Below are 14926 nucleotides of genomic sequence, written 5' to 3' on the forward strand. Positions count from 1 at the left end.
GTGGAATATTTATACTATAATTCGAAGAATTCAGATATAGTTAGAAGCTGAATTTGTAAAGAGTAGAACAGGTTTATTGCTCTTCCGGCAGAGGATCCCTCAGCAGACAAACTGAAGGGTACAGATACAAGTTCACAGTGCTCTTTTATACAGTTCTAGCTCGCTCCCCACCTTCTGTTATGCTCACTCAAAGAACACTCTGTGCACAAACAAAAACATTTGTGATAAAAAAAAAAAAAAGAGTGTTGTGAAGGTGCACTGGATACTGAGCTGTACAAAATACATTTATCACAGATATAATACAACTTGTAGTTGCATATGCAGTTTCGAGTTTCAGTGACATTTTGACTCCCTCTTTTAGATGTATCTTATCAGAAGGAACATTTTCTATCACAGTCTTTATAAAGTATTATGTAAAAATTCAATAAAACCTAACGGTGCTTTTGTGGACAGAATTAAGCCTCAACCGAGGAAAATGAGATCAGGCAATACCTGATACCGTCCACAAGAGGGCGCTAATATTCAATGTAATGAGGCATTGCGTGATATGACGACATTTCAGGGATTTTTGACCCCGATTTTTGCAAAAAGGACACAGTTATACACCGAATGAGTCCATTATTGCTGGTCAGAACCTAAATATTGCCCAATTTGTCATTTCCATAACACAATCCATGCAATGTATGTTTGTAATTAATATCCACATAAATTACACTACTCCAATGGAAAAAGGACAGTTCCAGATTTCATATGTCACCTTCATCTTGTATCTGTTTATTAAAAGTATTGTACTTTTATTTCGTAGTTTACGCTTTGCTGCAGGCAATGTATAATGAAGAACATGGGTATAAACACACACCTATGCAACAGGCTAAATAAATAGAATAATTACAAATAAGCAGCTTTACAGTGGCACTGACAAATCCTCTGGTATAATCCTCTACAGTGTGCTTATTTTTATTAATCTTATTCATTTTTAAACATTCATTCTTGAAAAAAAAAAAAGACAATAGCAGGTCATTTTGGATTTCACTTATTAATTAACGACTACTGATGTGCAGACTGACCAATTAAATGTTTACAGAGAAGGTTATCGACCAATAACGGTAGCTCTACAGTCAGACCGTCCAATCAGAAGATTTTAGGCTACTTCACCACGCCCCCTTCTCATATAAGCGAACCAATCGGAGTAGGGGAGGGCGGGACTAGTTTGTGAACGAAACGCTTCTCGAAGTTCTGTGTAAGTTCTAGAAAAACAAAATCCCGGACGTTTGTGAAATTCCGCCCGGACAGTTTTTAAGTCTAAAAAAGAGGACATTTCCGGGGAAAATAGGACGTCTGGTCACTCTAGTGTAAATATGGAATGGACAGGAGAGATCAAACGTGTGTCCTAGAACGAATTATTAAATTGAGGGAACGGATTACTAAATTTAAGGGGAACGGATTACTACATTGAGGGAACGAATTAAGTCTCTAAATAATATTTTTCCACCACACTTTAGGGGCTCCGTAAAGACACAAGAAGGGAAACGCGCTTTATAGGTTACCTCAATCCTGGTAAAATGTATGGGTCAAACTGGTTTGAGATCAGTGTGTCCCAGTTCTCTTCCCAGGTCCAGAAATCTCCCGGCTCGAAGACATCATGAAAGTGTGCACTTTGGCGAGGGCACTAGGGAGTATGATTAGGATAGGACAGGACCTACGAGTCGTACCGGTGTGTGCTCCAGGCCTGTGGGTGGCGATGTTCTTGTTGGTTGTCGCCATCCGAAATGAACGAGTTCCGCTCGGAGAGAAACATGTCAGCCGTGTAAGAAAACGTGTCTGTTTACAGTCGTATTTGTGGAAGGAGTTGTACAACAATTTATGCAGGTTTTATCCGCGCAGAACAGTCATATCCGTAACTGTAGACGTCGTCCAGGGAAGCGAGGTGCTGTGTTTGCTCGCTGATAGCTGAGGAACTTAAATCTCAGCCTCTGTTTGTGTAAAACTAATGTTAAACTGAGCAGAATGTCAGCTGCAAATCTATTTGTGTCGAATTTACCCGCTTCGGCGAGCAGTGACCAACTGGAACAGCTTTTCTCTGAAGTGGGACCGGTCAAACGCTGCTTTGTGGTCAAAGACAAGGGTAAGTTTATTGTACTGTACAGTGCCATACAGAGTTGAGGTGCTGCATTCGGGGGTTGGTTCCTCATATTTGAAGGTGTTAGATCAGCAACATATACCCCAGAGTAACATTAACCAAATGCCACTTGTACCATGCTTGAACACAATGTCGTACACCGTAATGTTCTATTGTCGTTTTACTGTTTATCAGAATTGACCATATACCTTAACATGCCAACATCATGGTACAGCAGTATGTAAATGGATTTTGAAATGCTTCTAACTCGGGGGACAGCTTGGGAATGCTCACACTCGTATAGCTAAGTTGTGTTTTGGCATTTTGTGAGTGAGGTTGAGCACTGGCCCTCATGCTCATGGCAAGAAGACGACCACGCAGACGTAGTAACACTGTAAACCACCTTTGGGAAATTGCTTTTACAACTGGAGCAGCGGACTGCCAACCACCTTGGGAGCATTTTGGGTGCCTTGCTCAAGGGTACTTCAGTTGAGGATGAACTTTGGTCATGGGAAATAAACCTGTGACTCACCGGCCCCAAGCTTGCTTCTCTCACCTTAAGGCGACGGCTGCCCCCAAGATGGTGTGAGTTCAACAAAGGCATGATGGTGCGTGCCAGTGGTGCCAAAGCCATGGTACTTGCGATGCAATGTGTGGTTGGAACCCACTTGTCAACATGGCACTGGGCAGGCAGATCACCCAGTGTGTGGTGGCATGGTCCTTTTAATCCAAAAATGCCACAGAGCTGTGTGTATTCCTCCAGATGTCTTCAGTCTACTTGTGGAATAGATGCCAACACACTTCACAAGTTCATCATTTAGGAAGAGTTTATATTGGTTTAAAGATGAAGGTGGCCTGGCAGGAAAATTACTTTTTGAAATACTCTTGTCTGTAAACTCAGTTTCTCCTGGAGAACAAATATGCATTATGCAAATGTCTTTCTTTCTTTCCCTCAGATTCTGATAAATGCAGAGGATTTGGCTTTGTCACATTCTCAATGAGCGAGGATGCTCAACGAGCCCTGAATGAAATAAAAGAGTATGGCGGACAAAAAATACGTGTGACTCTGGCTAAGAAAAAAATAAATAAAAAGCAGCAAGAAAAAGGCAAGAAAGGTAGGTTTAATGTGTGGGGTCTCTGTGTGTTTTCTTTTTTTTAGTTCCCAAACTTATCTAGAGTCTTTTTTTTTGGCTTGTAATTTATCTTGAAATATTTGCACAGATCAACAAGAAAAGGAATCTACTGATAAAGAGCCAGAAAAGAAATCTCCCCAAAATGCTGACGGCAAGAAGATGAATAAGAAAGCCAGGCTTATTATCAGAAACCTTAGTTTCAAAGTAAGTATTTTTGAGGAGATAATAATGTAAAATATCAGCACAGCCATGTAAAACCATGAAGCATAGTATTGGAAATAGACTTGTGTTGTGTTGTAAGATCGTTAAGTAAAAATGTACATTGTCTTTGTCTTGCACCTCAAGGGCTTCTGTTTTAGTTAAGTTTCCTTTTTGTGTTTTTGTTTTTTTCCCAGTGTTCTGATTCTGATCTCAAGGAATTGTTCTCAAAATTTGGGACTGTCCTGGATGTGAAAATCCCTCTGAAACCAGGTAAATGTCCAAAGCTGGGACAGATATCAGCAATATTTCTGTGGTGGTGGACTGCAGTTGAATTCATTGATTTTTAACATTCTTGAAAATCAGTGTCTGTTATGCTGTGTGTTTGTGCAGATGGAAAGAAGCGAGGCTTTGCATTTGTTCAGTTTAAAAACATGCTTGAAGCAGGAAAAGCCCTTGCAGAAATGAACCTTAAAGAAATTAAAGGTGGGTTTTTTACTCATACGCTAATGCTCCCTGCTCTCACTGATAATGCCTGCATTACTGTTTGTAAGATGAACTATGTTTGTACTCCTGCTTTCAGATAGACAAGTTGCTGTAGACTGGGCTGTTGCTAAAGATCTATTTGTGTCTACTCAGTCAGGATCAGCATCAGGTACGTAATGTTTTCATTGTTTTCATAATTTAGATGTAAATTAAGTTATTTATTTATTTTATTTTAAATGTTAAACTGTGTATTTTTTGTGCGTTTCAGGAAACAAAACAAACAAAAGCAGGAATATAAAGGACACAGAAGTTGATGAACACTCAGAAGATGAGGATAAACCTCCAGTAAAAAAGTAAAAAAAAAAAACAATGAAAAACACTTCCATTGTAACTAGTGACTTCAGCTACTTCAATGGTGGGCGCACATGATTTTGTGTGCACAGCTTTATTACTCTCAACTGAAATTTAATGGGATGTACTGGTGCACGTTAGCTTAAGGTCACCATGGTTCGTGTATGCCCGCCATGGGTTGGAACAGTATAAATAACCTGGCACTTGCCTTTGGGGTAGTGGAACTGGGTTCTCTTATGTGCTGGAGATCCATCCAGTAGCTTTGGGATTGGGTACTATGACATTTGTCATCCAAAGAAGTTGCTGATATTGAAGTGGCTAAAGGATATCAGAAACATCAGAAGTTCCTTTTCAATAATAGTTGGGGGTGTCATCAGAGAGGAACAGGCTCCATCTTAATAGCCTTCATTTCAGAAGAAATGTTGAATGAACAGGTGTCTACAGACTTTTAGGAAGGTGATGTTTAGTTGTTTAGTGAACACATGTTTCTTTCAGGTCCAAAGTTCAGCAAAAAGAGGACGAGCACAGTGAATTGACATCAGATGATGATGATGATGATGTTGACAAAGATGTGGAGGAGGACGAAGATGAGGAAGAGGAGGAGTACCAGCATAAAGGCAGCATAGGTGAAGAGATTGATAGTGATGATGAGCAGGAGGACACAGATGGATCTGATGATGACGTTGATGAGGATGATGATGACGACGACGAAGATGATGATGATGATGATATTGGTAAGATTTATTCTTTGAAAGTGATTGGTAATCATTAATTTTTTGGTTGTTCATTGGTCATCCCTTATGTGTCTATATTTTAGTGGTTTTATCATTTCTGTTTTCAGCAAAGCAGAAGAAAAAGAAAACAAAAAAACTACTCCCTACAGATGTGAATGAGGGGAGAACTGTTTTTATCAGGTCAGTATCAGAACATACCAAAGTCAAGTAAAAATAAACACCAGTTTGGGATTTAAGGCAAATATATTTTGTTCTGCACATGTGCGTTTGAAATCAAAATGTTCTCCCAAGCCAGGCTTCTGCCTGTCATCGGGAATCTGTTGGATTTCATCTGTAACAACTTTCTTAGAGGAAGAGGACAATTGTTAGCATGTATTTATCATAAATAAAACGTTTTGAACGTATGTACATTTAATCTTTCTATTCCAGAAACCTGTCGTTTGACTCTGAAGAGGAAGGGATTGAGGAAGTTCTGTTACAGTTTGGAGAACTGAACTATGTGCGAGTAGTGCTGCATCCAGAAACTGGACACTCAAAAGGTTGATGTTTTGTCATTCTTCTTCAGCTCTAAAAAACATAACAATTGTCTTTGTTGACTTTGTATGTACCTTTTCTCATTGTCTTGTATGTCCAGGTTGCGCCTTTGCTCAGTTTAAATTCAAAGAGGGAGCAGAGAAATGCCTTGCAGCAGCACAGAATGACTCTGAGGTGTGTCTGTATAATCTATTACACCACTGCTGTTGAGTGTTTTTCCAGCTGTCTGGCATTGGCTGAACCCTCTTTTGTGTTTTCCAGGCTGGTGGAGTGAGAGTTGATGGGAGGAAGTTGAATATTGTTTTGGCAGTGACCAGGGAGGATGCTGCCAAGTTGGCGACGAAGAAAGTGAAAACACACAAAGGATCTAGGAACCTCTACCTTGCCAGAGAAGGCTGTGAGTAAAAACAGTGGTGCACTATAAAGCTCTGTGTCTCAGCGGTAGCCGGTGACACTGCTGTTTCAAAAACAGAACCATTACCCTTTCACCATTTTGAAATAGTTCTGTGTTATACATACATTTTTGACAGTGGTACATAGGAAATTACACTCTGATGTGCTGTGCTAGGGTCACAAGGGTCATTGAGTAAACTTGATTTAAAATAACAAAATATATACAAGCTGTTAATCATGAAATGACAAGGGGATTGTTATAAGCCTCATCAATGAGTATGGTTTCCCCTGAGGAGTTTAATTCTAAAATTTTTTGTATCTGTTTTGTTTTTAAAAGTGTATAATAGCAAATGTGCACTGCAAAACCTTTTTTTCTCTAAAAAAAAAAAACATCCGTCATCTGGTAGAAATAGTCTATAGTGCATTTTGTAAAGAAACCATGACACTTTCAATTAAGTCTTTTCTCTCCACATCTTATGTTTTGTCCATATGCAGTGATTCGAGCTGGAACCAAAGCAGCAGAAGGAGTTTCAGAGTCTGATATGGCCAAAAGGTCAAGGGTATGTTGAGCTAACTTATTATAATATTACACAATCCCATTTATTTTACTTTAATATGAGCCTTTAATCAGTACTGTACAAGATCTGATGATGCATTGCATTGGGATTGCTATTATCTTCTGTTGTTAATCATCTTTTTAATGGTTTTTGTTTCTGTCAGTTTGAAGATCTGAAGAGAGCAAAGCTAAAGGATGTTAATGTGTTTGTGTCCCGAACACGACTGTGTATTCATAACTTGCCAAGGACTGTGGACCGCCAACGCCTCATTCAGCTCTGCCTCTCTGCTGCAGGAGGAGGCAAGAAAGCTCGGATTACTGAGGTACGAATGCTCAACACAGACACACACACAAACATGCGTCAACAAACATAACATTACATCTTCCAAATTATGCAATTTAAAATGTTGGTGTTGTTTCAGTTGTGACATGATCTATTAGAAATATTGTGTCCAGAAAACATTATGCCACTATTAATGAATAAAAAGGCAGCAGCGTAGTTCACTATTTATTGCATCGACACTAGATGGCAGTACCAGGTTAAACTGGCACAGCAGAGTCATTTGATGAAACCAGAGCCATTGTAGTAATACAAAGTTCTGGCTCTTACCATATGTTTAAGTAAGTGGAGTTAAATACGTTTTTCTCTCTCTCTCTCTATCTGTCCTCTTACTCTTTTCTCTCAGTGCCATGTGATGTACGATAGAAAGCCAGTGCGTGGCGAGGTGACAGGACGCTCACTAGGTTATGGCTTTGTGGAGTTTAAGGAGCATGAACATGCTCTCCAAGCCCTGCGCAACCTTAACAACAATCCTACCATCTTCAGTCCTAACAAGGTGAGTCTGATGCTGAAGGTCCACTTCTGTCCTTATAATGTGTACAACAGATGGGTATTATATTATACAGCCATAATTGTTAATGTATACATTTCTGTCACATGTTTACCGTTTGAAGAAAAGTTAGAATCTTGCAAATGCGCAAAAGAACAACACAAAAGCTTTTCGAGTAAACTGTGATGTTTCAGCTGGTACACGCCTACTCCTATCAAGGCTTTAGGACCTCTGTTTTCATACAAGCGCCACCAAAGCTTATTTCAGCGCACATGTTGATTAATGTACACATATGCACTACTGCACCAGAGTAACACAGCATTTCATCGCCGTCCAATCAAAACGTATATTTTACAAAATAGCAACTTTACAAGAGAAGGAAAAAACCTTACATTTCAATGGAAGTGAATTTAAAAATATTTTATTTCAAGTAATTTTGGAGCATTTCTATTGGTTCCTTCATCATGACATTTTCAGAGTGTGAAGGACAGGTGCTGGGTTTCAGTGACGTAGTTAAATAAAAACAAAAATGGAGATACATGTTTTTGATTGGAGAGCGACGACTTCTTTACTTTCAAAACATTAGGAACAATTTCTATAATGCAAAAGCCCCAAAAATAAGTATTAAATCAAGGTTTTTTAAACATGTTTTTGATATAAATGACTGTAAAAAGTTCAATCAGATCTTCCTGGTTTCGATGCCACCCCTAATCACGGGAGCCTTCGTCATCTGATGATTATTCACAAATGTGAAATTGATGGAAACGCGACTCCTTTCTGCTGATATTTCTTTATTGCGCATAACATGCATACTTTTTGGATGGAAATTCAGCTTTTGTTAATTTCATAACTCCTACATATTAAATGTGTCTTGTCTGATCAATTACATTCTAGTACTATGAATAAGATTTTGGCCAGACTGTTGCTTCAGACTTCATTTATTTATTTAAAAAAAGCAAGCGAGACACTTCTGGGCTGTTTCTTGGTGCACTGCAGCTGTATCATTGATTGAAAGATTGCTATCTGCATGCTTGCTGTTATGTAACCATAAGGGTAATTTCTCTGACCAAAAGACATGTTGACTATGAAGGCAATTTCCCAGCAGCCATATCTTTCCCCCTTGTCAGTCTTAGCAACAGATGCCACAAAACCACACATTCCCTTGTAGTTTATAAAATAACTATTGAAAATAACGTGATTCGTTACCCTCTGCTCCTCTTGATCATGGCTTGTTTGCTGAACTTGTTTTGAGGAATGCTTCTGGGACCACAGCCGGACCGTCACAGCAGCGTTTCTCATAAGTGTTTTCTTGCTGAAATGATGTGTCCTAACATATACTGTATGAGTGATTATGGAATGATTTCTTTTCTCTGTGTTTGTGTGCATTTGTGTGTGATGTGTCCCGGTGATCTGCTTAGAGACCCATTGTGGAGTTCTCCTTGGAGGACAGCAGAAAGTTAAAGCTGAAGGCCAAGAGGCTGGAAAAGAGCAAAGCTAAACTTGCCGCTATCTCTAAGCCTGAAAAGGTGAGGGTCTTGTTCTAAAATGTCTTTAATGAACTCACCCTTGTCAACAAACTGGAATGACGATGTGAAGTACGAGGTTCTATGCGGGTTCTGAAACTGTCTTAATTTAACTTACATTGTTTGACTATAAAAGGCCTGAACATGTGTTTAATGGAATTTCATTCAAATTTGCGTCATTCTACAGTGCAGACAGAACTCTCATAGATTTTAGGATACAGTCAGGTGTGACTTGAATGTATTATTTTTAGCCATATTTGAAATCATTCAGTGCAAGAATTATAATATGAAAAGGCTTCTGAAAACAATTAACCTGCTCTTGTATTAGTATACCCAGAGAAATGTCTGAGTTACTTTGAAGAGGTATTTAATATCCTACTGCATTTTCAGCTTTTAAAATGAGATTAAGGAGGTCATTGTGTATTGAAGTTAATACAAGGTCTTGTGGTAACATAAGACAGGAGTTGATTCCTTAACAAATATTAGGTTTCATCATGGACTAAATGTGGTGCCGATGAATAATCAATGAATATTATTTTAATCTGGGGTTGGCTTGCATATGGGTTTTCTGTTTAAATTTATATAAGAAAATAAATACATGGTGTGTGTAAAACACCAATTGAATGAAAGATCTTAACGGGCAAATTTCATTGAAATATTAAATAAAACCTATTCTCCACTGCTCCACAGAATCAGTCACATACGGATGGGGAACAGGATGGAAAAAGTAAGCATTCTCCATGTAAGACTCCTGGAAAGGGTAAAGCTGCAGGACAGTCACTAGATTTGGCTAAGACAGAGAAAAAGGGATTCCAGAGTAGTCACTACTCAGGTTTCAGAACCACACCAGAAGTAGAACACGTTGAACTAGAGGATGGCAAAAAACGGCAGAAGGTTCTTCCCATGCCTTCACACAGAGGTCCAAAGATCAGGTACAGATTTGGTTTCTAAGCTCTGGTGCATTTAAATCTGTTGAGGTGATGCTTTGTTTAAGCCATGTGAAAACAGTTGTAAATATGAAGTGAACTGAGATGTTTCCCTCCTCTTGGAACAGGCAACGAGAAAAAGGCATGAACAAGCAGCTTGTTCAGTCAAAGAAAGTGAAGACCGGACCCAGCAGAAAAGACAGAAAGGGGCCCTTCTCTTTAGAGAAACCCAACCAAACAAAGAAACAGGTGAAACTTGTTTTTCTGTCATTAAACCAAATTATTTACAGGTCATCATGTCTTTAAATGGCATTAATTGTGTTTAAACAATAATTTGTTTAAAATTAACAAAGTGCACGGTGGCGCAGCTGGTAGTGTCGGAGTCACACAGCTGGATTGGCGACTCAAAAGTGTAAAAAGTAAAACTATTAATATATTACTGTGGCATCTTGTTTCAGAGTCCTAAACCAGCGAAGAAGAAATTCCGGAACCAAGACAGCGATCGCTTTGACAGTCTAGTGGAGCAGTACAAGAAGAAACTCATGGGTGCCTCAAACTCTAAGGATTCACTCGTTAAAAAGGGCAAATGGTTCAGCTGAGTGTGTGTGTGTCCGTGCATGTGTATGTGTGTGAGAGGGAGAGAATGAGCACATGCCAGAAGTGGACTGAATGCGTTTGAGTTCATATGTCTGGTATGATTACTTTTATATAAATTGTGAAAATTGTATATTGTTGTCATTTACACAGTTGCATCTCTTTGCTTTGTGCAGACAGTTCTATACTTCTGGTATGTTACCAGCAAAACTGAAGTCTACATGTTTAATCAAACCATAACAAATAAATACCTAGTTAAACATAAGTTTATAGCATCATTCACCTTTAAACCAAGACTGAAATGAATATTGGGAGCTCTTCATTAACACATTTACAACGAGGCAGACTCCTGTGGTAAGTTTGGGTTCGTAGTTAAGATCCACATTTTGGGAGACACTGCTTCTATTTCTTAAACAGGAACAAAGCAGAATTGCATCATTTTTGTCCCAAATGAGTTCACAACAGTTTCCATGCCAGTGAATTGGCGGTCGAAGGCAAGTGGGCGTTGATCAATATTTAATCAGCTGGAACTAAACACAAACACTCTGTGTCATTCCCTTTTGAAAAAAGTATTTTTGCTATATATTTTCAAAGCAGTAACCAGGTTTTTATGGATTTATATGTTTTTTTGTTTTAAAACATACCAATCAGTCTTATATAAAAAGTTATACTGATCAGCCATAAAATTACAACTACCTCCTTGTTTCAACTGATTATCTCAGAAGACCATCTGTTACTCTGCATCCTTTTTAGACCCCTTTTACCTTGTTTCTCAGTCGTATTCAAACACCACCTCGGAACAGGTGCTATTTACGAAGTTAATTATTCTCAGCTCTGCAGTGACACTGACTCCATGTGGGGTGCAAGACCATTGAAGAAAAGGGGCTTACAATGTATGCAAAGCATTCTGTGCAAATGATTGGCTGATATATATATATAATTAGTGTTCCTTTTTGTCAATGAACCCAATAAAAGGCACAAGGAGGTGGCTTTAATATTACAGCTGATCTGTGTTGTACTTGCAGATAAAGGTTACTCTGTTTGCATTTAAAATATAGTTCACACACACAGACAAATAACTTAATTTGCATGTGTTTCCTCTTACCATATGTCCTGAAATTTTTAGACACCACTTTGAATCTTTGTGGACAAATGAAATTGTGCATGCATGTTGTATAACCTCCATTGAAAAGCATGAAATAAAATGCAAAATGCTCCGGATTCTGCAGACTAGCAGAATATTAGGTTTTATTGTTACCTTAAGAAATACATTGTGATTTCAGTGCGCAGCACTAGAAATTCTAAAGGTGGTTGAGACCCATATAAATGCTATAAAAGTGACTTGCACTTTAGCTTAAATCCTACCTAATGTTCCTTTAATGTCATAATGCACAATGTCAGAAGGATATAAACTAACTTGATAAAATGGAGTATAATGGAGTGATGGTACTCTGTCCAATATCTTTGGGATGAGTTGGAGGGGTGGATATGACACAACCTCTCCAGCACCAGTGTGTGATCTTGGTTTTGCTAATACAGCTTAAAATCATCAGATCCTTACAATGTTTCAAAATCAAGTCTAAAGCTCTTCCAGAAGAAATACTGGACGAGCAGATGTCAACAAACATGTGAATTGTCTGACTGAGGATATTAAACCCAAATGCTTTAAACAGTTAATTATTTTGCAAAAGTGTGTAGGGATGTAGTTTTTTACTTTGTAGTTGGGAATAGAAAAATAAGCATTAAAAAATGCAATGACATCATTTGCAATAAATAATTTCGGCCGCAGAAATTACCTTAATTTTTCTCCCATTGAACTATTGACTATTCACAGAAGATGTATGATCAAAGTGCAGTATATGCTGGTGTTCCAGGGAGGGGGAGTATCTGTGCTTCCCAGCATGATCGGTCATAAGCCTTCTGGTAAGATTGTGTGACATCACAGAGCATGCATGGCTGGTGGTGATGTCAGTGTGCCTCTCTCTCTCTCTCTCTGTGTGTGTGTGTGTGTGTGTGTGTGTGTGTGCGTGCGTGTGCGCACGCTGGAATGATCGGAATGTCTTTCACAAATTTCTTTCCCTTACAGAATTTCTAAATTAATTTCACTAAAATTGAGTTTGAGTCATTTAAGATACATATATATAGTAAATGTTGGTTTGCTTATTAAAACGTACTAAAAAAGAATCCTTTGGTCCATAAATACGTGTATAAATAAATATGATAAATATAGCAAATAAAATAGTGGAGAGGGATTTTTAGCATTTCTCCAGCTGGTCTAGATTTTTTGTAAGTTTCTGTAAATAGTTCTGCAGTCTGTCCAATGCCACATGGCCTAGAGTGATGTGGTATCTTCCATTTTCCTTCAGAAAGTTCTCCAGGTTTTTGTCTTTGGGTGATTTCCTGTGGGAGCAATTCATAGATGTCATCCTGTCCTCCAGGTAGCCCTGCAGAGTGGACACGTCGGTGTGCAGCTGGCTCACATGGCCCTTAGGCAGGCTGTGCAGGACATTCTGGAAAACGCTGAGTGTCTCCACCATGGAACTCAGGCCTTCTATTGAATTATCAGCTGGAAGCACTGGGAGAAGCTCTGGACTGTCCACAATGATCTTAGGGGATATTTTCAGCTGTAGGAGAAGATACAAGCTCAGATAAGACTATCACATTTCTTAAACACATGTAAAAGGAAAATAAAAGACCAAACATGGCAAATAATAATTAAAAGTAGATAAATTCAGACTCCTAACAATGGTGTAAGACCTGATGAAACATCACATCTTAAGAGTAAATTAAGGTTCACTATTGCTAGTCTTCTGTCATTACTGGTCTTCCCTTCCTTGAGAGAATAACATCAAACATCAAAAAATCACTGTGCCTTAAATTATTTTACTATTGAATCCTAAACCCCAAACCGTAAGTCTGGGGAACTGTAAGATGCTTTACCTCTTCTTTATGCTTCTGGGTTCTGGAGATGATGTTTTCAGCCTGATATTTGACAGAGCTTTTGACAGTATCCACAGGGAGAGGGAGAGCCAGGCAGAGGGAGAGCAAGCTCACTATGCAGGAGCCTATCACAGCCAGGAATGAGTACATACTTCCTCTAATAGTGTCTCTAGTAGTGCAGTAATTCCTGCAACAAAACAAAATGATTCTTTGACAGCTCCCCAAGTTAAAACTTCAGCCTGAGTGTGATTTAAAAATAATTTGTATTTTTCCAAATGTAGAATGAAAAAAACATGTTAATATTTCCACAGATAATGTTACAATTTGCCTTCTTCTATGCTGCCTTCTATTACATTAATTTTCATTTATAACTTATATCCGTATTATAACTCACTCACACTCATTTAAAAATTGCTCTACCAGCTGTGCCCCTCAGTGCTTACAATTACAATTAATAGCATAGGTGAGTATTAAAGTACAATAATAACCAACATAAAATTTAACTACCCAAGACCTCTGAAGCATCTTGTATTGAACAAATTGCAGCCCCTTCATCAATTAACACAGAGTTTCAATTCTTCAATAATCGGAGTGTCAACATTTTATTTCCCAAATTTCTTAAAGGACACATTGGTCTTGTATAAATAACTGTTATGCAATGACTGGACTCTAAAAACACACACTAATCCAACACTGTGTTTCCCCACATTAGATTGCATAATTTAATTGCAAGATAATAGCATTAAACCTGATTACTTTGATTAGATCTAAACACTGAAATCTAATTGTATTTTGAAGTAAAGGAACCATGTAGAGCTCTATTTAGCTGACATCCAGAGCATACACTGGAGAAAAGAGAGAGAGAGAGGATGGTCTTACCTCTAGGTGAGAGAGCTGTGTCATGTTTAGGCACCATCAGTGCTGGGGCTTTATAGTAGATAGCTGTTGACTCACCAATGAATCACCCAGGCTTTCTTGCCCATACTGTCCCAGAGCAAAGCAGAACAGAGTAGGAGAAGGGGACAACTCTCAAAACACTGCCCCCAACCCCAACCCCCCCAACCCACACTCACTTTCAGCATACACACTCATTCCATCGTACTCTTATTCACTTCACTGGCTACTGTATTGTAGTGGGATTTGGAGATTCCTGCATCATTTCCCAAATAATATCACATGGTTTGCTGGATTATGGTCCCCATAAGAAATTTAGCTGAAATTCTCCCAAATATATTAAATTTGCAATACAATATTTTTTGTACTATGGTCTTTCATTAATCTCCTGTGGCATTGGTGTGATGTGAGTGTGCATCTTCAAGATTTAGGCAGCAGAGAATAGGGCTGTACCATATTGTAGCATTCGTGATAATACTTAATTAATTTTTAAAAATTGTTTTAAAAAAATCAATATCGTGATATAGTGAGATTCAGACTTGTTCACATAATGACATCATGCAGTTACCAGTAATATGGCATATGTTCTTTACATGAGTTGTGTAGGCACATTAAGGTACGGTGGAAAGTGTCTCTGAGGTCAAGAAATCTGCTCCAAAGGGGAGTGACTTCGGTCGTATGGAGGTGGTTTGGTTACAAAATACCTGATGTACAA

At 38.5% G+C, this 14926-nt stretch overlaps 2 protein-coding genes across 2 annotated transcripts; one reads left to right on the forward strand and one right to left on the reverse strand.

Annotated features, from left to right (window-relative positions):
- The first annotated feature begins 1720 nt into the window (after positions 1 to 1720).
- rbm28 (RNA binding motif protein 28) lies at positions 1721 to 11593 on the forward strand. Its single transcript, XM_066684955.1, has 19 exons — positions 1721 to 2125; positions 3076 to 3234; positions 3341 to 3456; positions 3648 to 3723; positions 3844 to 3936; positions 4034 to 4105; positions 4205 to 4289; positions 4783 to 5021; positions 5129 to 5201; positions 5451 to 5560; positions 5656 to 5729; positions 5817 to 5952; positions 6444 to 6508; positions 6669 to 6827; positions 7191 to 7340; positions 8753 to 8860; positions 9548 to 9789; positions 9912 to 10032; positions 10242 to 11593. Exons 1-19 carry the CDS (start codon positions 2008 to 2010, stop codon positions 10380 to 10382), a joined length of 2337 nt encoding a protein of 778 aa, XP_066541052.1. The 5' UTR covers positions 1721 to 2007; the 3' UTR covers positions 10383 to 11593.
- Positions 11594 to 12632: 1039 nt separating this feature from the next.
- lepa (leptin a) lies at positions 12633 to 13467 on the reverse strand. Its single transcript, XM_066685449.1, has 2 exons — positions 13318 to 13467; positions 12633 to 13001 (listed from the first exon to the last, which is right to left on the reverse strand). Exons 1-2 carry the CDS (start codon positions 13465 to 13467, stop codon positions 12633 to 12635), a joined length of 519 nt encoding a protein of 172 aa, XP_066541546.1.
- Between the last annotated feature and the right edge of the window lie 1459 nt (positions 13468 to 14926).

The sequence above is a fragment of the Hoplias malabaricus genome, chromosome 11 (assembly GCF_029633855.1).
Source record: "Hoplias malabaricus isolate fHopMal1 chromosome 11, fHopMal1.hap1, whole genome shotgun sequence".
Taxonomy (NCBI): domain Eukaryota; kingdom Metazoa; phylum Chordata; class Actinopteri; order Characiformes; family Erythrinidae; genus Hoplias; species Hoplias malabaricus.

Bases quoted from the DNA above. Each gene is read 5' to 3' on its own strand.
- rbm28 (XM_066684955.1), top strand. From the start codon at position 2,008: ATGTCAGCTGCAAATCTATTTGTGTCGAATTTACCCGCTTCGGCGAGC. The intron at 5,022-5,128 runs GTAAGATTTATT...TTCTGTTTTCAG, and splicing joins TGATGATGATGATGATATTG to CAAAGCAGAAGAAAAAGAAA. The intron at 5,730-5,816 runs GTGTGTCTGTAT...TGTGTTTTCCAG, and splicing joins CAGCACAGAATGACTCTGAG to GCTGGTGGAGTGAGAGTTGA.
- lepa (XM_066685449.1), bottom strand. From the start codon at position 13,467: ATGTACTCATTCCTGGCTGTGATAGGCTCCTGCATAGTGAGCTTGCTC. The intron at 13,002-13,317 runs GTAAAGCATCTT...CTTCTCCTACAG, and splicing joins CCCAGAAGCATAAAGAAGAG to CTGAAAATATCCCCTAAGAT.